At 37.3% G+C, this 16,603-nt stretch overlaps 1 protein-coding gene across 1 annotated transcript; it reads right to left on the reverse strand.

Moving 5' to 3' along the window:
* Positions 1-5,605: 5,605 nt before the first annotated feature.
* Positions 5,606-8,226, reverse strand: LOC126828100 (IgGFc-binding protein-like). The gene is made up of 2 exons (XM_050557677.2): positions 7,260-8,226; positions 5,606-5,619 (listed from the first exon to the last, which is right to left on the reverse strand). The coding sequence occupies exons 1-2, from the start codon at positions 8,149-8,151 to the stop codon at positions 5,606-5,608; spliced, it is 906 nt and encodes a 301-aa protein (XP_050413634.2). The 5' UTR covers positions 8,152-8,226.
* Between the last annotated feature and the right edge of the window lie 8,377 nt (positions 8,227-16,603).

Below are 16,603 nucleotides of genomic sequence, written 5' to 3' on the forward strand. Positions count from 1 at the left end.
CAAGGCTGTCTGATAAACAAGAAACTTAGTTTTCTTTTCTACAAGGAGGAAATTGATTTGTATATTGAAATTGTCTTCGCTAAGTTTCAATATCGGCTTCACGATATCATATATCGATTGATATCCGCCCCCATTGTTTGACTGTGATTAAGAATTTAATAAATTGCTTAGTTATTATCACAAGTCGATTGTATAACCAGCCCACGAGTAGTTTACATAAAGACAGAAAATACAAAAAGAAAAATGAATTGTATAATTATAATCTCAGGCTCACATATTTTTTTAATGGAATATTGGTTAGCCAAGAATGCAATTAGCGCTCACTGCTCCAATTAGGAACATGTCTTGAAATCATATATAAAGTCAACAAAAGGTTTTTGGGGCTTTTTTTGCAGGGGTTATATAACAAACAAAATCGTCCTGGTCCATCAAAATATTTTAGTATAATTCCGATCAATATAAATACAGGTGGGTATCTTTCTTTGTAAAAAAATAATAAAATAAAGTATAAAGTGTTCTGCATGTCTATCGATTGGCACAGTAACGTAAGAGCATTTTCATTGTTGTGGGATCCCGGTGTTCGCCGAGAAAGTACATCGGGAGTTTCCGGAATAATTTCCCATTGTCAAAGGTGCAGGTCGGAGGTACCGCGTACACATTGACGTACATGTAAAATATCCCTTAGCAGTTGGAATTCGATAAACTGAACACTGAATGGGTATGCTCGTCTTCATTAATCCTGTCGGAGCAGAACTGTAGAAAGTTTAAAAAAACGCATTTCATTGTTGTGGGGTCTTTTTAATCTCCAAAAAGTGCGCTATTTTTCCAATATTGCTTAAATTGAAAATGTGACAAATATGGTCTTATTATCGTCGACAAGAACCAACAAGATCTTTTTTTTTTAAATAGGGAATGATTTTTGTATCAAAGGGTAGATCATTGATTCCAGTGTCTTCGTTTCAATTCAGCGATTATGTTTCCCCTGATTTTAATACTATTATCAACTACTTATTAGGGTGCAGTATAATGTGCACGTTCTAGTGTAGTTAATTGAACAGACAGCTGTTCTTATCCCATCGTATTCTGTATTACTGCATGCAAACTGGCTATCAGATTCGTGGTACAGTTTTGGATGATATTTGCAAAATCAAGGTGTTCTTCAAGGTGTTATTTGTAACCCTGACTACTAGTGATATATAAAATCAATATAACTACCGAATGTATGATATTATTGCCGAATAACCAGGTGGTTACAAATATCATATTATACCATTTTCGGGGTATTTGAAAATATAATTGTTTTCCTTATTCTGGAAAAACACGAATTTCGAATTTTACTTTTTTCCAGGTAATTACAATTCATTTCATATTTCCCATGTAATTATAAATTAAAGTTCAAATGTTACCAAATTAAAAACGAAGATTTCTATTCTCGGTTTCGTACCCTGTCTAAACAACAGCTTGATTAATTTGCATTATTCAAAGAATAAACATTACCACCCACAATCGTCTGGTTTATCTCAGTACAGCTTTTTTGATTTTGATGCCAACATCAACGCCTGTCCGTCCGTCCGTCATTCGTTCACAGTTTCTGCTAAATATTCTGCTGGTTTAAGTTCGTTTACAGGAATTTCTATTTGGGACTGGAGGAGAAACGCTTAGAAATTGAAAGATTTTCGGCAACTGGTTGCGTTATCTCCTCCTTGGAGCGTTCCCTTAGGAAGTGTTACGTTGGTGGGATTGTACATAAGAGCGTATAATCTCGTTATATCCAATGCAATACGATGGGGGATTAACGCCCTACCGTACTTTACTAATGAAGATAGACATATTACGTTCAGTGTGCTATGAAGGGAATTTTGTTCGGAAAGCGGCGCTACGGCTTACTCTTATCAAACTATTTCCAACTGTCAAGGGTTATTTTATGTGTACATCAATTTGTACACGGGGGATTGGTTTTTCGTCCCATAGGAACGCATAGACAGCTGTCCTTGCCAGACCCACCGCCGTGTACTACTGACAAGGAGAAGCCGTGGCCGGAATATACGGAGGAACACCCGGAGTGAACCCAGGAACTCTAGGCTAGCGAGCCAGCATCTTACTCTCTGTAGGCTAGTGGTTTAAGTTCATATCGTTTCCGGGAGGTTGGATGGCTGAATGGTTAGCGTGCGCGCGCTTTATCATGAAGTCTGTCATTGAGTCGACTGGCGTGGTTTCGAATCCCCGGTTGTACGTGACAAGAAGTAGGGTCGCCTGTCCAACCTCGTGGGTTTTCTCCGGGTCCTCAGGTTTCCTCCCACTGCTAAAGACCCCTACGCGCAAGCGAATTATTGAAATAAAAAAATAAATCATATGTTAGTCCCGAAATGACCTAGTTTGTGTCGAGTGGACGTTAAACCCCATTTCTCTCTCTCTCTCTCTCTCTCTCTCTCTCTCTCCCATATCGTTTCCGATACCCCTGCTTATATTAGAACATACGTTATGTGGTATGTCTTTCTACTGGTAGAACACTGTGAATGTTATTTCGAATGTCCCAATGGCATTATGTGTAGGATAAAGCACGAGACTGCGGGTATGCTGGGAAAAGAAAGACTGAAGAAAATAACCCGAGAAAAAGAAAAATCAAGGCCGGCAGGCCGAGGGTTTTCTGTCGAGGATTTTTTCTGAAGTTTTTCTTCCCCAGCATAACCGAAGTCGAGGACATTATCTTGCTTATAAACCGTCTATGTTTACATGTGCGCAAAATGAGAATATCCCAGAATTCCCATAAGAAAAACCTTAGATATGTTTTCTTATGGAAAAAGACCTACCCTGGAAGAATAATCTGTTGTTTAAAGAAAACTTTCAGAAGAATAAACCCAAATTCCCTTGTATATATTCAAAGTCGCCCCCGACTTTCAGACCTCAAGTTGTCCCGGGCATAGAATATTCCCCAAAGATCAAAGAGATTTACCATTACAGGTTTATAAATCAAGCGATAACGAATATTTAAACTTTCGTAAAATAATCCCAACACTATCATTTTAAGTTTCATGGTGTAAGGGAAGGGAAATGGGGTTTAACGTTCACTCGACACCAACTAGGTCATTTCGAGACTACTATATGGTTTTAATTTTATTTCAATAATTCGCTTGCGCGTAGGGGAGGAAACCTGAGGACCCGGAGAAAAACCCACGAGAAAACCCGCCTTGTCACGTACAACCGGGGATTCGAAACCACGCCAGTTAACACAATGACAGGCCTTATGATACAGCACGCACGTGCTAACCATTCGACCATCCACCACCACCATCACCCCTTCCCCTCCCCCTCCCCACACTCCGGTTTAATTGGCACTCTTAAGACAAAATGATAGTAATGACGTCACAATTACGTCATATATGCAAATTTAGAAGTTGCGGTCCAAAAATTCACAGGTCACCCATTATTCTTTTAGATGCTAGTAAATTATTTTCAAGATTTTTCAGAATTAAAGAACACGAACCAACAAGCACCATTTACTACCAAATTTATTATTTTCAAAGAAACCCTGAACATTGATAAAAGTGCACAAAAAATATATTGGACCATGTCTAAAATTTGCGTAAGAACCAGTTTTGAGTTCGTGTGATGGTTAAAATGCTTTGTGCTACCTCAGTTATCTCCTTTTGGGGCATTGGCCGCTAGCCTACCAAGCAATCGCGACTACATCGCCATAACCGTCTAGATTATCCACATGTGTTGGTGTTGTTTAAAACTTAGTATTTAGAAACAGAATGATTCTTGGAATATTTCTCCATCTGTTTATGTAAAATATTGTTTGTGTTTCAACAGTTCAACAGGTGCGTGGTCCAATTGTGAATATTAACTCTTAATTGGAAATAAACTCGCCCATTGTCTTGTTTAACCCTTGCGAATTTATCGAGGGATGCCCTTCGTTGCTAAAACCCCATTAACAGATTCCTTTTAGAAACATTAAAGAAAACGAAGTGAAGTAGCTGCATTCTAGTGTCATAAAAGTACCGTGAAGATGTCATCAAAATGAGCCTAACAGCTCGTTGTTATCTCAAAGGCATTATTAGCTGAACTTATTAGGATAACGTATACAATAAATAAAAAATACAGGTGGATTAATCAGAGAACTTACTTCAAATCAATAAAAACAACACAAGTCCCCATTAGCTAAGTAGGTTCATTTATATTTACACGAATATCTCCACTTAAAACCCAGATTTCCTTTCATAATAATCCTACTTTATATAATCAATAAACATGTATATAGACCATTACGAAAGTTTAAAAGTACACTTTATAAATTATATCGATTCATACAAAGTATCATGTTTTCCGCGTGTACTGCCAGGTGCAGTTATGGATGGAGAGAATTTGAAAATTTGAAAATTTATAAACAGATAAATACTCTTCCAAGGGGTTCAGTCCTTTTTTTCAGTGTATGCTGACATCATTTAACGTCAAAATAGACGCAATGGCGTCATGGGATTCATTTATAATAATTTCTGATTAGATATTCTGACTCGAATGGGTCATGTTTCTATCTGTAATAAAGGTAGATTTGGCGGCCATTTTGTGAGTAATTAGTGTTGTTTGGTGGTTTTCGAATTTTTTGAGTAATTAGTATCAAAAATTTTTTTTGCCAAATTTTAGTTTTTTTCGGTATTTTTCTGGAGTTTTTTCGGTATTTTTCGGTACTTTTAGATTTTTTTTTGGAATTTTTCGGCACTTTTCAATTTTTTCCTGATTTTTTTCTGTTTATAGTACAGTAGAATGGTTAAGTGCTTTTGGGAACACGACGGGGTTGAAACATACAACAAACTCTGTTATTATACGGGGGGGGGGGGGGGGGGAGAGAGAGAGTTGGCAGACGATAATCCAAGAATTCACTTCGGCTTCAGAAATAATTTAGATTTTGGATGTGATGTATAGAATATGGAAATATGGATATCTATAACACATATTTCCTTGTTGCTCACTTTGAATGGGATATACTTCTGTGACTAGTAAGACGTGCTCCAATAATGTCTAAGGTTGCGTATTCAATTAGTCACGATGTCAAATTGGAAATGAAATCTTTAATAGATAAGCTAGTTACAAACCTACTATTTAATATTGTATAATTGACTAACTACTTTAATTTAAATAATGTTTATTAGTTTTAAGTGTTAGTGAATTGTATATATCATTAAACGACATAAATTTTGATATGTCAATTTATCGGCATAAATATCAATTTGTTCAGCACAAATAATGTCAATTTGTTCGGCCCATTTATTATGTCAATTGATCGGTCCATGGTGTAAATGTTTACTGTGTTGTATTATTAGGCAAGGGGCTGCTGATTAATTACCTAGATGATGAAAAGATGATGAAACAGAATGGTGTATTTACTCACTCCACGGAGTGTATTTATTTACTTACGTACCTATAGGTGTTTTGTTGATACAACAAACTTCTTCATCTATTTTACCATCACAGTCGTTATCTATAAGATCACCGGGTATGGACAGGCTGCTGATACAGACCTAAAATATACAGTATAAAATATACAGATCGAACATACAGTATAAATACAGTCCTAAAATATACAGCATAAAATACTGATACAGGCTTAAAATATGCAGCCTAAAATACTGACATAAAATATACAGTTTAAAATACAGGCTTAAAATATACAGTATAAAATACAGCCCTAAAATATACAGCATCAAATAAACATACAGTATAAAAATATGAAATGAAATGACGTTTAACGTCCTACTGTTCTGGGGAATTTGAGGGGAATTTTGTCCTGACAGCGGCGCTACTGCCTACTCTTATATCACATTTCAACGGCCAAGGTTCTTTTACGTGCACGCCAATGTATAACGGGACCTCGGTTTTCGTCCCATCAGAACGACTAGGCAACTGCCCTGGTTCGGTCCCCAGTCCTACATCACTGACAAGGGTAAACCACGCCCGAAAATCACGATGATCTGCAGTAACGATCCCACGACCCCATTCGTGGCTCCCCAGTATAAAATATACAGACCTAAAATATGCAGTATAAAATACAGGCCTAAAATATGCAGTATAAAATATACAGGCTTTATATGACTTGATTACACCACGCATGATACAATACTAATGTATTTCACAATTTACTAAACTACTTTTTAAAAGCAATGTCGGGACACCACACTTTATAAAAAGTAACGACACTTTATGTTAACTTTAGTTCATGTTACATTATTCTGATTTAGATAATGTTACGTTACTGCACCCTACGTTACTTTACATTATGATAATTATATTTTAAGTTACGTTATGTCATTTTAAAATCCATCACATGCCACTTTTGTTTTACTATAGGTTACTTTAATTTATGGTATTTTACTTAACGTTACTTTACCTTATGGTATTTTACTTTACTTTACCTTATGGTATTTTACTTTACTTTACCTTATGGTATTTTACTTTACTTTACCTTATGGTATTTTACTTTACTTTACTTCACCTTATGGTATTTAACTTTACTTCACCTTATGGTATTTTACTGTACCTTATGGTATTTTACTTTACCTTATGTTTTTTTTTCTTTACCTTATGGTGTTTCACTTTACGTTACTCAATGGTATTTTCTTTTACTTTACTTCACCTTAAGGTATTTTACTTCAGGTTACTTTATCTTGTGATATTTTGATTTACGTTACTTTACCCTGTGTTATTTTAATTTACTTTACCTTATTACATTTTACTTTGACTTATTCTACCTTATGGCATTTTACTTTACCTTAGTTTACGTTATGGTATTTTATTTCACTTTACCCTATGGTATTTTACTTAACGTTGCCTTATGCTATTTTACTTTACTTTACCTAGTGCTTATGATATGTTACTTTGCATTACTTAACCTTACGGTACTTAACGTTACGTTCCTTTAATTTAGGGTATTTTACTTTACTTTACATGGTGTGGGAACATTATTTAGGGGAATGGAAAGGAACAAATGTGGTAACATTATTTAGATCGGGAAGCTGGAGAGCAACAGATGTTGCAATATTTTCAAAAGGATGCAGAAACTTTTTATTGCCAACTTAACTAAATGTCAATAATTACCGGAGTATTGGTCGTCTCTTGAAATGTCAGACCAAATGAATAGCCCTCACATTTCATCATTCCCTGAATATATGCCAAAAACTTTCCACCATTTCCATTTGATATCTTGTGTGAAACTTTCAATGACGTGGTAATCGGGACTTCTCCGACCACAAGATTCGATTTACCAGTCACTGCCGTCCAGTTAGTGGAGATGGTTTGGTTGTTTAATCGTAAGCCAGTTACATCCGAACTATTAATTACTATTGTAACATAAACGGTGTAACTTTTATAGTCAACGACCGAAAACGTGTAGAAGTCGCGTGCTGCTTGGAGTGGTGTCAGTATCATCATAGAAGGATCACCGGATCTATATGTACCGTTATAGTTAGAAGTACTGAGCTGTGCTACTAGAACTGGTTTAGAAGATTGAAGGAAATAAAAATTATTTGGTTCTATAACAGATTCATAATAATCTCCAGTTTTATTTAAGATGATTATATTCGTTCCCATTTCAACTCTGGTCGCTACTTGGGTTGCTACGATACGGTATACCGTTGGTTCTCTGTACTGTGGCTCCGTCACTGTAATGTATTGATAGCCAAGACGACGAACAGGTGGAAGTGAGTCCATTACGTGACTTTTACAGTGCTTCCCATAGACTGTGGTACGGTTTACGCCACTTAGGACAGAAATCGGTTTGTCTGAAACAATATGGGTACCGGTTAGATCATCATTTATCTGTAACTGTAAAACCTGATAGGCTGACAGTGTTACCACAATAGTTTCTTCTGGACCATATAGACGATCAGCAAACATAAAACTTACAATATTCCTAAAGTCTGGAACACGAATTCTGATCTTGCTATCGTTAAATGGAGCCGTGATCACAATAAACGACGCAGATTGACTCGCGCGCATATAATAATTTACTGACAAATATAATTGACCGAGTAGCGGCATCGGCAACGCTAAATAAGCATCTCCATTTGACCCCTGCCTGCTGAACACCACCACAGTAATATCCCCGGTACTAATAACTTGTACACATCGCGTATCAATAACACTTCCTGTAGGCATGTGTATGTCCGCAGAAAGTGGTATGACGTATCTTTCATCTGGGGCTAAGTTGAATGCCGTATTTTCTGGTTGCACGAAAGTATCTGGTGCATGAAATGTCAAGTTCACTTGTACATTAGTTGTTGCAACACATGTCATCACAATTTCAACTTTTTCGTTTTTGCCAATGAAATTCTGAGGGAATGACAGTAGAAACTCACGACCAGGATACGAATTGGTTCCTGAAATGACATGAAATGAAATGGAGTTTAACGTCCTACTGGGCTAATGAAGACGGGAACAGTGTACTAGGAGGTAAATTTTGCTCGGGCAGTGACACTACGGTATACTCTTATATCGAATTCCAACATCTAAGGGATCTTTTACGTGCACCACTGACACCACCGGGATCTTTTACGCCCACGCCAATGTATACACGGGTCCTCGGTTTTTGTCCCATCCGAACGACAAGACGAATGTCCTTGTCAGGCCCCCCGTCCTGTGCCACTGACAAGGGGAAACCACGATGGAAATTCCGGATGAACTTTCTTGGCCAATGCAGGAATCGCACACGCGACCTCTGGGCTAGCTAGCCAGCGTCTTACCCACTTAGCCACCCTGAGTCCTGAAAAGAAAATATGATTATTGTCAACAAGCAATCACATAACATTGTGAACACATTTGCAACCAATATCATGACACTTGACAACAACCAATATCACAGCAATATAGAGATTACTGTAAAGAAGCAATATCATAATAATTGTCAACAACCAATATCATGATAATTGTCAACAACTGATATTATAATAATTATCAACAACCAATATCACGATAATTGTCAACAACCAATATCATAATAATTATTAACAACTAATATGATAATAAGTGTCAACAACCAATATCATAATAATTATCAACAACTAATATATCATAATAAGTGTCAACCATAATACCATAATAATTATCAACAACCAATATCATAATAATTATAAACAACCAATATCACGATAACTTTCAACAACCAATATTATGATAGTTGTCAACAACCAATAGCATGTTAAGTGTAATTATCAGCAACCAATTTCATGATTCAACAACCAATATCATAATGCATGTTTCATTTGTTTCTCAAATATTTTCACTGTTTCAGATTTAAAACTCGTGTAATGATCAGTGATGGCCGATGTTTACGATTTGGGGCGCAATGAGTTTGCAATCACTTGATTGAAATCCGTACGGTGCGTTTAGTCCTACCTGGTGACTATGTGTTTTATTTGAGTAAGAAGATGATGTCCTTCCTGTTGTATGTTAGTTGTAGTGTAATTATATTTTTGGTTTGGGAGTAGAAAGCTTTTTTGTGGGGTGGTGTACTAAAAGGTTCACAAGTGGTTCCGATTAGAAAATATGACCAGTTGGTGTTTTAAGAGAGGTCAGGTCAGATGTCTAGGATTGGTTACAATAGTTTGATCGAAAGGTCATATGTATTGGGTTTGCAATGAGGGGGCCATGTTTCACCGTGTATACATTGGCGTGCACGTAAAAGATACCCTTGGAGGGTGAAGCATGTATGGACAGATGTCTCGAACGTTTAAATTGAGATTAAACTACATAATAGGACCAGGAATATTAACTATGCCGGGAGATACAGATTGTCCCCTTGGCTGGTGGTCCTTCAATATAGAACAGCGTAACGGTACCGAAGCTGCTGTTTATCCCCTTGGTTGGTGGTCCTTCAATATAGAGTAGCATAACAGAACGGAAGCTGTTGATTATCCCCTCGATTGCTAGTTCCTGCCACTCGACACAAACTAGGTCATTTCGGGACATGGTTCAATTTTATTTCAATAATTCGCTTGCGCGTAGGGGTCTTTAGCAGTGGGAGGACCCGGAGAAAACCCACGAGGTTGGACAGGCGACCCTGCCAGGTGACTCAATATGACAGACCTTATGATACAGCGCGCACGTGCTAACCATTCGGCCATCCAACCCCCTGAAATAAGAGTAGGCAGTATGGTAAATTCAATATTTAAGTGTGTGGGAATAATTTATGTACGCTAAACAAACAAGTGTGTAAAAATTTAATTTAAAGAGTGTTATTTTCCGAAACATTCACAAAGTCTATTTTCCGTCGCCTCTCTATACAAGCGTTGGCCCACAAATTAAAATAGACTGAGTTTTGGAAGAAAAATAAATTTCTGGTAAGTTAACACACCCTTGGATTTTGATAAAATAGTTGGCTATATGTGCATATTAAAGATACATTAGTTAAGAGTTTAATAAAGAGTTGACCATTCTTGCTATAATAATTCAAAAATAGATGATCAAAAAAAGAAATATTGAAAATTTCATTCAAATTACTTCATTCTCAGCCAACATATCATTTTTTGTAGTTTTGACAAGATGTGTGCACAGTGGTAACCAGGGCACTGGTATAATCGAACCGTTTTAATCTAGTTAAAATCTCGAGTATTCGATGCCATCGAGAGTCGATTATGGTCTTGTTTTGTTAATAAATGTCCAATTAATAGTTTATATAACATTTCGGGCCTAAAGAAAGACCTGCAATAGGCAGATTTAGCTCTTGCATAATGTATGTTTAATGGACCGAGTTTTTGCATTTGGCTCTCTGAATCAAAAGAAAACGTTGACTTCTTGGGCCTAATAGGACCGCGATTTACAAAAAGGTCAGAGTTATCCTATTGTGGTAAGAAGGTGGCCATCTGTGACTTAAAGATGACATGATCAGACACAAATGTCACGAAGGCGATAAGTACACGAACCAGTACAGTGATAACCATAGTTTATTGCTATAATACAATAATATTATACAAAGAACATCAATATGTTTATAAATCAATTGTAGGAAAATTGCCACAATTTCATATAATTAACTTGTAACAATATTAACATTTTTTTAAACAATATTTTTATTTAGGAAATCTGAATGCGACTGGGGAACAAACTCCCCTTGGGTTCATATTAAAGATACATTATGGAAGATTAGATAACGAGCTGACAGTTCTCACTATAATAGTTAAATAATAGTTAAAAACTAGATAATGTAAAGAGTATTTGTTGAAAATTTCAGTCAAATTGATTCACTCTGAACCGAGAATTTAGCGATTAAATTTTCAGCTTTGCCTCGATCATCGTTACTAAAGGCGGTACGATAAAAAGCAGAAGCCTCGATTATCCATTTCATGATTTAATCATGAGTGAAAGTTGAGCAGCAAATCGGATCCTAATCACCCAGGTAAAACTCTTACAATATATGAAATTCCTGGCTTATTGAAAGAGATGTGGCACAAGTCATTTTCTTATCAAAATTGTGTGAGTGGATTTCGTGTAGGTGGTATTTGGCCTTTTAAACATGTGATATTCTCAGACAAAGACTTTGCGCCATCAACTGTGACAGATAAACCTTACAATAACCCATCTCCATCACAAGTTTTAAATTCAAGTAATCTTACCCAAGAGAGACAGATAATTGAATCACATCTGTTAGAACGAGGGAAGGTCCTTGTTGATGTTCGAGGTGATGGTCACTGTTTGTTACAGGCTGTTAATCAAAGTTTGCTAGAGCAAAATATATGTATGACTACGAAGCAAATAAGTGAAAAGCTGATAGAGGAGGTTGAAACTAACATTGGCTTTTACCAACAGTTCAGCATTGACGACGACGATGTATTTAAGCAGCTAAAACAGTACCTTTTCTGCAAGGATTACAACACAAATACTGCTGATATGTTACTTGATGGTATATGCAATGCCCTTGGAGTTCATATAGATTTGCATCAACTTGATGCAAATAGAAATACCTGCCAAAGACAGCATCCACCAAGGAATATAGAGCAAGCACATCTGAGTATTGAATTAGCCTTATTTGGACATGGTGTTGGAGATCACTACGTCAGTTTCCAAAAGAAAGCGATGGACACCGTTCAACTATTAGATATAACGTTCGAGCCAAACCTCTCTCCAACTACAGATGGTGAAAATGGACATACACCTCACAAGACAATGCCAGTGGACACACTACCATTTAACAGTCCACCATCAATAGTTCGACCCTTGCCAAAGGCGCCCGTCAGTCAAAAGAGATTAATTAACAGGAGGAGGCGACACACAGCAATTTTGACCGACTCCCCAGTAAAAGATTCACTAGCTGCTGAAGAAGCTATGAAAACATCGTAAAAATCAGCAGCAAAGAAAATCAAATTCAGTCTCGATAAAACGGGTGTGGACATAAATAACAGAAAGAAAGTACAGAAAAGAAAGAAAAATCGCATTGAAATTTCTGATTCCGATGAAGACGATGCTGATGTAGACTGTGTTGTTTGCGGCCAACCCTACTCCAATAGTCGCCCTAGAGAAAAATGGGTCAGGTGTGTTGTCTGTAAGATGTGGGCCCATGTTCTGTGCACTCCTCAAGACACACTCGCTTTCACCTGTCAAATGAAATGAAATGAAATCGGGTTTAATGTCCTACTGTTCTGCTCCTATACTGGGCTAATGTTTAAGACGGGCATACGCCATACAGTGTGCTATGAGGGAAATTTTGCCCGGGCAGCGGCACTATCGCCTACTCTTATATCGAATTCCAACTGCCAAGGGATCTTTTACGTGCATTCTAATGTATACACGGGACCTCGGTTTTTCGTCTCATCCGAAGGACTAGACAGCTGTCCTTGTCAGGCCCTCCGTCCTGCATCACTGACAAGGGGGAACCACGCCGGAAAATCTGGATGAACTTTCTCGGCCAATGCAGCTTTCACCTGTCAAAATTGTGATTCGGATGATGATATATAAACAGTGCGTCTTGAAATTGACAAGACAATACTGAAAGACAATGACAAAAAAAATGTAACAAATATTATTTCAAATATGTGTTTTAGATGTATGTTTCGTATTTTATTTCTTTCAGATTAAAAAAAAATATGTTAATTCCTCTCTCCTGTAGTTATCAAACATTTAGATTGTATCAGCCTGGTGTTATTAAAGATTATCCTGCTTAAATTAAGCATCTTTCAAATTGGGGTAAGTTAGTACACCTTGTCCCAACATTCCCCGTATGCTGTCCCGACCGGCCCGACATGGGTTAGGTTAGGACGGTTTCAAGGAATGTACTAAATTGACGAAAGAAAGTCAAAACTATTTCATTGGATTCTGGATTAGGTACCAACTATTAGAGCAATATTAGCTTATAATAAGTTCGGTTTTCGAATATTAGAAAGTGTGACTACTTTTTAAGTCGCTATACACACGGCGTAGAATAGCAGGAATTAAAATTGCGCTCGCTGCACAGCCTCGTGCCTCCGGCGTCACAGATTGTCAACATGTTATATGATTTCATTTGCGCCCCCCCCCCCCCGCCAATATATATTTCACGGATATGCCGCTGTCCTAATCCAGTAAATATCGCAGGCTGGTGATGACATCGAGAGTTGATTATGGTCTGGATGAGTTAATTAATGTCTAATTAATAATTTAGATAACATTTCAGGCCTAAAGAAAGACCTGCATAGCTGTATAATGTATGTTTAACATATAAAACGAAAGAAAACACAAAGAAGTAAAAGAAATTGCTGTTTGTGACATTATTATAACCCATCCCATCGTTTATATTTACATCGTCATGGGCCTGCTAACGAACGTGTCAATGAAGGTGTTTAGGCGTTCATTTAAAGATAAGTTCCCAGAAAAGTATTTATCGGGTGGTTATTTCCAAATGGCAATTTTGGTATATATGTAAAGTAGAGATATCCAATCTTACTAGAAAAATACTGGATTCCCTGAAAAACACTCATGGAGCGTATACAGGACAAAAATGTAAGGGTTCCCCTAATCGAGAGCCCAACGATTAGGAATGTCTGCACGCGTGAATGTATCTTTAAATCAATTAAACACCATATGTACGTCAAAACGCACTATTTCAAATTGTAAAACTTACCTGTTACACAGAAAAACAATATAACAAACAATGTCATCATAACAGCCATGATTTATCCATAAAATAAATTATCTAATTCACTAAAGTCTAATTCAAAAATAATTTTCGTCCACTTCACTTTGTTGCCTTAGTATATAAAGGTTTAATATATAAATTATATCTCTCCAACTATATTATTATTTACTGGACTGTCATTTTCTGACATCTAGAAACAATAGCCGAGAATCATGAGCAATTTGAAAGGTTTTTAAAACCAAACATGATTGATTTTCATGCAGCGTGTTCATGCAGCTATTACATCCATCTAAAGTTGGTAAAAGAAGAACGGTGTGCCATGACGTAGAAGTGAATACAGGTATATATATATCCAATAATGTTCACCTCACCTGTATATAGACTGATTAACGAAAGCAGAGTTTATCAATATTAAACTATGATAGGTAGTCAACGTTCACAAACATCAAATAAACATCATAATTTACTTTCCAATAATTCGCTTACGCGTAGGGAGGTCTTTAGAAGTTGGGGGAGGGGCTGGGGAAATGAAATTAAATGAAACGGGGTTTAACGTCCTACTGTTCGGCTCCGACTGGGCTAATGAAGACGGTATGCTATGACGGAAATATAGCCCGGGCAGCGGCACTGTAGTCTACTCTTATATCGAATTTCAACTGCCAAGGAATCTTTTACGTGCATGCCAATGTAAACACGCGACCTCGGTTTTTCGTTCTATCCGAACAACTAAATAGCTGTCCTTATCAGGCGCTAAGTCCGGCACCACTGACATGGGGAAACCACGTAGGAAAATGCTGATGAACTTTCTCGGCAAATGCAGGGATCGAACAGGCGATCTCCAGCCTAGCCAGTGCCTTCCCCACTTGGCCACCGTTGGGAATCGAAACCATTATGCCAGTCAAAGCAGAACAGTAGGGCGTTAAACCCCGTTTCGTTTCATTTTATTTTATTATCCATATACCGGAGTATGATCATTTAATTATTCGGGTGTATTATATGTACTGTATCAATAAAGGGGGGGATGGTTAGCGTGTGCGCGCTGCATCAAACGTTCTGTCGTTGAGTCAACTGCCGCACTTTCGATTCCTCGGTTGTAAGTGACAAGGAGTAGGGTCGCCTGTCCAACATCGTGGCTCTCTCCGGCTCCTCCTGTTGTTGTTTATTACAGATTTAACGTCCAATACATTAAATATGATATTATGGACAGGTTGATTTAATTAAATTATTTACATTTAAAGTGTTGAAAATTGGTAAAAACACAAATCAAAGAAAATAGTCCTTGTATATTAAAAGGTCGCCTTAAAACATATTTATAAAATCGACGTACTGATGAAATATTAAAAGAAATACAACCTGTAGTGTATTAAAGATACATTATGGGAGATTAGATAAAGAGCTGGCAGTTCTCACTATAATATACTCTTTAAAAAAAAGTAGGGGATATTCAGCAACAGTACGAAACTGTGGAAATGCACTGCTGTCTTTATTAGAGGTAACCAGTGTATGTTAATAACAGGCCATTTGCCTACGCATGAAAATAAACAGTTCATATGGGCGGATTATCTGACGGTCCCATTTCACTCGCAAAGAGATACACCGTCAAAAGTGAAAACGGACGTTTTTGATTTTTGTCTTAATAATGGGTAATTGCTCCACCATACTCAGATATTCAGCAATTCGTCGTGGCATGCTCCTAATCAACCGTCCAATCACGATTTGGACCAATCTGACCCACTCCTCTTGCAGTGCCACGGCCAATTCTTGCAGTGTTGTCGGTTGATGTCGACGAACACCTCTCCCGATCAAATTAAACGTAACACACTAAAGCAAAGATACGCTAAACAGTAAATCTTATGCAAGCACCGATAGGAAAGCAAACGTGGATAGATAAACCAGCACGCGGCAGTTTTCATCAACCCTTCCTTGAAGTGTCGAATTTGACAATGAACCCCTCCCACGTGTATGGCGCCATTGCGTATCGCATGTGCAACTCAGTGGTTCTGTTGAGGCGATAAGTTCTGCATCTGTAAACATACTCTCAAACCATGTCAAGTGTCCAGGACTATTTATCATATCACAACCTGCATAGGTATTTGCATTTCAATATCCCCTACTTTTTTAAGAGTATAGTTAAACACTAACTAATGTACAGGGAATTTCCAGAAAACTTCAGTCAAATTGATCCACTTTGAACCGAGAATTTAGCGATTAAATTTTCGTCCTAGCCGCGGTCATCATTACTAACGTCGGTACGATAAAAAAACATAGTCTCGATTATCCATTTCCTGATTTAATCATGAATGGAAGTCGAACAATAAATCGGAACCTAATCCAGTAAATATCGGAGGATAGCGATGACATTGAGAATTGATTATGGTCTGGATAAGTTAATTAATGTCTAATTAATAATTTAGAAAACATTTCAGGCGTAAAGAAAGGGCTGCAATAGGCAGATTTACCTCTTGCATAATGTAGGTTTAATATTATTATTATTTCCGAGAAACA

This window comes from Patella vulgata, chromosome 7, assembly GCF_932274485.2.
Source record: "Patella vulgata chromosome 7, xgPatVulg1.2, whole genome shotgun sequence".
Classification (NCBI taxonomy): Eukaryota; Metazoa; Mollusca; class Gastropoda; family Patellidae; genus Patella; species Patella vulgata.